This window comes from Rhagoletis pomonella, unplaced genomic scaffold (genome assembly GCF_013731165.1).
Source record: "Rhagoletis pomonella isolate Grant_MI unplaced genomic scaffold, Rhpom_1.0 Rhpom_scaffold_00002, whole genome shotgun sequence".
Classification (NCBI taxonomy): domain Eukaryota; kingdom Metazoa; phylum Arthropoda; class Insecta; order Diptera; family Tephritidae; genus Rhagoletis; species Rhagoletis pomonella.
This window is the reverse complement of record NW_023458556.1, coordinates 40,869,735-40,875,814: the sequence shown is the minus strand read 5'-3', so window position 1 is coordinate 40,875,814 and position 6,080 is coordinate 40,869,735. Positions and strand designations below refer to the sequence as shown.

General features: G+C 33.3%; 1 protein-coding gene across 2 annotated transcripts in view; it reads left to right on the top strand.

Moving 5' to 3' along the window:
- The first annotated feature begins 6 nt into the window (after window positions 1-6).
- Window positions 7-6,080, top strand: part of LOC118733599 (protein sidekick-like) — a 163,183-nt gene continuing 157,109 nt past the window's right edge. For both annotated transcript variants that reach the window (XM_036463060.1, XM_036463059.1), the window contains exon 1: window positions 7-604. In XM_036463060.1, coding sequence (XP_036318953.1) covers window positions 427-604 — 178 coding nt within the window. In that variant the 5' untranslated portion in view covers window positions 7-426. The remainder of the gene's footprint in view (window positions 605-6,080) is intronic.

The window sequence follows — 6,080 nt, the reverse complement described above, 5'->3', positions numbered from 1 at the left end:
GCTCTCAAAACGCCAAAAAGCGATCGCTCGTGCGCTCTCTAACCGACAAAACAGCGTTGCCATTTTGAGGAAATCGCAAAAAATAAAATAAAAATTAAAAGCAATTAGCGTAAAATATAGCAAGCCAAAAAAAGTAAAGTAAACAAATAATATATCTTGCTGTTTTGAAAATTGTGAATACACAACAAAGTAAACAAAAAATTTAAATTTGGGGTTAAATAATGCAGCAGTTCAGCAGTTTTCCACTCGAAAATATGTAGAATTGTTTACAAAAGTTAAGTTGCAGCCCATAGATAACTTCAAAGTTTTTTGGGGTTCATTCACTCTTCGACCTCAGCCATTCAACGCTGCTCGTGCGATTGTAATTACCATAAATCTATACAACTATAACAACGACAAAAAAATACATAAAATAAATACCTAGCCATGGAGGAATGTGAGCGACGTTTACAAAAATCTAAATTTGTGCTTTTTCACAACAACAACAACAACAGTGGCAGCAGCTACTACAACTGCCACTATGAAGTGCCATCAAAATTTAATTTATGGATTACATTTGGTGTCTGGCTTTTGCTCAGCCTCATCGGCAGCTGCTATTGTTCAGGTATGTGTGCGTGTGTACGTACGTCTGGGAGTATATTTGGCTCTGCTAGCCGGTGTAGTAAAGTGCCAAGGTTGCCTCAAACGGAAGATAGCGGCATTTCCGTAATTACTAGTGATTTAGCTCTGCAGAGCAGTTTTGGGGCATTCACTGACCTATGACAAAATTGTTTTTATTTAGAGGGGGAAGTACATATCCTCTGTATGTATGTATATTAGGGTGGTCAAAAAAAAGTAAAGTCGGAATTTTAATTCTCTCACCCCTAGGATTGCTCTATATCGAAAAAATATACCCATATTTTTTTATTTTGAAATCAAAAAATATTTAGAGGTCGCTCAAAGCGCTCAAAATTTTCCATGTATTTTATACGATAAAAAAACAACTTAGAAATGGTATGGAAGTTTTGAAAATCAATATTTTTCGATCGAAAAACTCTGGTTTTCTTCTGGAGACTTCCAATAATAATATCCAATTGTTTATTTAAACATTTATAAATACTAAATACTTTTTATTTATCCCCCATTGCATTTTCTGGAATTTTAAATAAATTTTTGGCGATGGTTAAATAAATAATTGGATTTGATTATTGGGAATCTCCTGAAGGGAAGCAGAGTTTTCCGATCGAAAGCTATTGTTTTTAAAGAACTCTATACCATTTCGACGAAAAGTTGTTTTCTTCCCATATAAAATATATGGAAAACTTTGAGCGCTTTGGGCGACCTCTAAATATTTTTTGATTTCAAAATAAAAAATAGGGGTATATTTTTTCGGTATAGAACAATCCTAGGGGGTGAGCGCAAACAAAATGTCCGACTTTGCTTTTTCACATGAATTTTGGACCGCCTTAATGTGCATATGTATGTATGTATGTAAATGTACATATTTACACACATATGTATGTACAAATGCAAATGAATACTTCTGCGTCTGTGGAAATTACAAGGTATGCGATACACGTGTGAAAAATATCAGGAAAAGTTATACGAAAATAAATCAATTGAAACAAATTGCTTGTGGAAAGGTTAAAAACTTTCTAAATACTTAGGCGGAAATGTATTTACCTTTACCTAATAAATCAGTGGCAATGATTCCAGCATTTGAATACCTATTTCTTAAGTTTCTTATGATACAAAAAAGAAGATATTTAGTTCCATTTAATGACATTCGTTGTTGTTGTTAACCACTTTGACTTTTAACAAAATTATGACATATCATCAAATTCATGCTACCTGATGACTAGAAGTAATATATTTTTTTTTTAAGCAGAAGATTTCACCAGTCCACTTAAAGATGTGGAATATGATGGACTTGAAAATTTTGCCGGCTATAAAATTTAAAAAATGGCGTTGATGAAACTAGATTTCAGAAGGCATGAAGAAAGTGATCAAACTTATACTTAGGTATATTAATTGTTTATCGGAGGGCATATATGTACATTGCAAATTTTAAATTCCAAATTTGTTGAAGTTAATGCTGATACGCTAACTACAAAGCCTACTTTTTTGCAAAATCTGAAGAGAAATTTGAAATTAAATTTGTACCAAAATATTATAAAAAGAATTTATTTGGGAAGAACATGCTTTAGAACAAGGCCGTATTTTGCCTTTTTTCAAGTTTTTTGTGCCTTAAAATCCTACATTGCAGACCTTTGAACTTTTGTAATTTATTTTATAAAAATATAGTTCATTCTTTAACAAAATCCGTGTAAATCCAAGTTTCCAAATTTGTACAATACTAAACAAAAATTCAACAAACTTTCGTACAAATTTCGACGATTTTACGATTTCTAAAAAATCAATCGAAAAATGATGTCCATTTCGATCTGTGACAGTAACTTTTTCCTACAGGGGAGAAAAACCAAGACCGTCTGGAGACGGGCTCGCCGATATACTTACACATATTTTCAGCTTTCTCTTACACAATGTTGACCTACGAACCGGCAATCCCGTCTGCAGATGGTCAAAAATGCAAACTGGGTTTTTATATCGTCCCGTTTCTGCCTTAACCACGTATCTACAATTTTTGGGAAAACTAATATTACCACTTATAACAGCTGTATAAGCGTCACACTATTTGAAAATAGAACTAAGACTTAATGAGGTTGCTCACTACTATTAGTGGAACCAGAAATATTAAGTATAAAATGCGTTTATTGTATCCTAGGGGAAGAAATTAAGCATTTTTTCTTACACTCTCTAAAATACCTCTATTGCAGATACGAGGTTAAGGCAGAAACGGGACGATATGTCGGCAAGCCGGTCTGTAGACGGTCTGTGTTCGAAAGCAATTTTCTCCATTTCGAATGGTGACATAATTATAAAACTTATATCAAAATACTGCCCTTTTAACTACGAAATCCACTGAATTTTATTGTATCAAAAAATGTTTCAAAAGAAAAAATTTCTTTAATTACGAAATTACTAAATAGCAAGAAATAATTAATTTTAACCATGTTTTCAAAATCTGTAATTCAACTGCCGATTAAAATAAAACGGATTGACATAACGGATTAAAATTTACACCGCCGTAAAGGTACGATTTTTGTCTAAAGATCGTGCCTTACGAATATAGAAAAAAATTATTATAGGTGCACTAAACAGGTGTTTAGTTAACGACCGTCTGGAGGCGGTTCAGCCTACTAGAGGGTTAACGAGCTGCCCTCATTGGTACAGTGAGCATAACGGCTAAGGTGGTTACTAAGTATGTGTATGTAAATAAAACTGTCCGAGTAGATTCGCTTGAAATATTTCAAAACCCTAGGCATTTGGAAAGTGGCCGCGGTACTATCAATTTACCATTTTTAGCCCAAACCTGCCTCATAATAAAAAGAGGTATTTAATCAAATATGCAGAAATAACCGTTCTTCTCCTATGCTGTGTAATAAAATCATAACAAAATCTGGGAAATCGGTTTCCGGAGGTAAATTTGCCTTGATTGCCACATTAAGGGTGGTTTTCTCAACTTTAAGTTTAAAGCTCGCTTTATATTTAAAGGTTGCATTAAAATTTATGATTGTGTCTAAAGTAAAGCATTTTATTAACGGTTTTAAATTGGTTTGCAACCAAGAAACATACATTCGTCAAAAACCGATAATGATCAGAAAACGGCCCTAAGTACTTACTTAAAATTTTTTCGCAATTAAAACAAGAAAACTATCACCAAGGAATGATAACCACTTTATCCTCTGGGCCTAATTTTAAAATTAGAACAGTTTTTTTATTTAATTTTTCAATCTGGTAGATAAACATAATTAAAAACTTTAAAGCGTTTTTTGAGTAACTTTTATTATTTTAAATAACGAGAGATGTACTGAGTTTTGTTTGCAATATTCATCTTTTTTGTGAGTTATCGTGTGCACCAAATGAGTGACGAAATAGACATTCTGACAGTCAATTTCATTCAAGCGTGTCTCCACTCTCTACGCCAATTTCAAAAAGTAATTCCATTGTAAAAATTTTATTTTCCATAGAACTCTTATATGTAGTTATGTAAAAAAAACACAAATACATAAAAAAAAGTGTGCCCATATACTATGTAGATATCCAACCCTTTGCCAAATCAACAGCCAGCTCAACAGGTGCTTTTGTGGTGGCCTCAACTTTGGCATTTGAAAAAGTTGAATGTCACTTACGGAACGCAGCGGTTAACTTGTTATGTGCAAGAGCAAATACATAAATGGAAAAGAAACCAACTGCTAAACAAATTCCGACCAAAAAATACAATTTCCTTAAATATTATCAATGCTGACAGCAGAGATACTCGAACTGACCCATTGACTCGTGCAGTTTTCCATCCTCGTTGATGATTAATAAACGATTTGGATTGCCTGAACTAAGTAATCGATTGATTGACAGTTGGTTGATATGGCTTGCCTATCAGCCACACAAGCACTTGCATTCATGCGTCATTTTGAGTTATATACTATTTATATAAACGCATTCATACAGTATATAAACAAATATGTATGTATGTATGTATGTATGTAGATGTCAATTACATACGGATGCCATTGCCGCATCGGTTCTCTTCCCAAATCCGGGTCAGCGCCATTTATTTGTGTGGTGCATATGTACACCAGTGATCGGACTTAAAAAAAATTTGTATGGTAGAATCTGGGAAAAAATGTGGTAGATTTCAAAAAATTTGCCAGATCTCAGGTTTTGGAAAAACTTTGTACAAAAATTAAAAACTTCTGCAAGGTTTCACCTAAAATGCAAACATTTTAATTAGAATCTACAAAAAATAATAGTTTTAGTATAATAAAATGCAAAAGTTTGCTAAAAATTGCGTTGAGTTTTGGCAATTTTTTTCCTTGGCAGTGTAAAGCAGTTTCTTCCACATCAGGATATTTTTCGAACATATTTTAGGAGACTTCTGAAACCTTGCGGAGTGCTGCCAGCATTTCTTTTTATCACATCACGATGTAGCTAACAAATGTAGCACGTTCCAGAAACCGCTACTTGGGATTTGCCGATTTTGACAATTCTCAAGTCAAAGTAAACAACGCCTTAGAAACTTTAGATGTACTGAAATTTGCCAATACAGTATATTTTGCTTAGCTGCACATCCTTCTTTGCACGAAAAACTTGTGCACGTAACCGAAAAAGGCACTTCAGCGAATTTTCTTTACTACTTCAATGAGGAAGGTATCCGAATCCCTATGAAACCAAATATTGGCGGAGCACTTACCATGTAGAAATTACTGCAAGCGAAATTTTTACCGAATGTTATCTAATTATCTATATAACTACATAAATTTATAGCCATTTTCGTTGTTCTGCGAGATGAGCAAAATAAATAAAAGGTTGTAAAATTAGGAAATTGTAGGGCCAGTGCAGGTAAACGTAATACTTTCTTTGATAATTGATACTAGTCGCACAATTTTTAAGGCAGGTATCGCCAATGTGCAGGTATGTTGAATGCATCTATCGGAGCAGTTTCCTTATAAATGTTAAAAATAATGCCTTTGATGCGCATTTTGGGGTAGGTATCTTAAATGTGCACTTAAGCATAGAGGCAGCAAAGCAAAATATACTGAACTTACTTTCACAACAATCGCCGTTTTTTAACATTTTCGCTATTAATTATTTTTATAAATCATATATTTTGCAATTTAACACAATAAAACTACGTTTCCGGTCGAAAAATTGATTATTGAGAAAATTTACTATTTTACAGTTTATTTTATGCGCCCATTCAGGTTTGTTGTTAGTGTTTAGTGTTGAACAATTTTTTCTCTTAAAATTAAGAAAATTATGTCGAGCAAAAAAAAGCTACTCAAAAACGTGAATATGTGGTAGATTTCAGACCTTGTGTGGCAGCTGTGGTAGATGCTCAAAAAAGTGGCAGATCTACCACAATGTGGTAGAAGTCCGATCACTCAAGTATACTCGGTATGTACGTACGTGCATACATATGTAGGAATGTATATACATAGATATTATTTAATAAATAGCAACGTTATCAATTGCCACTTAAA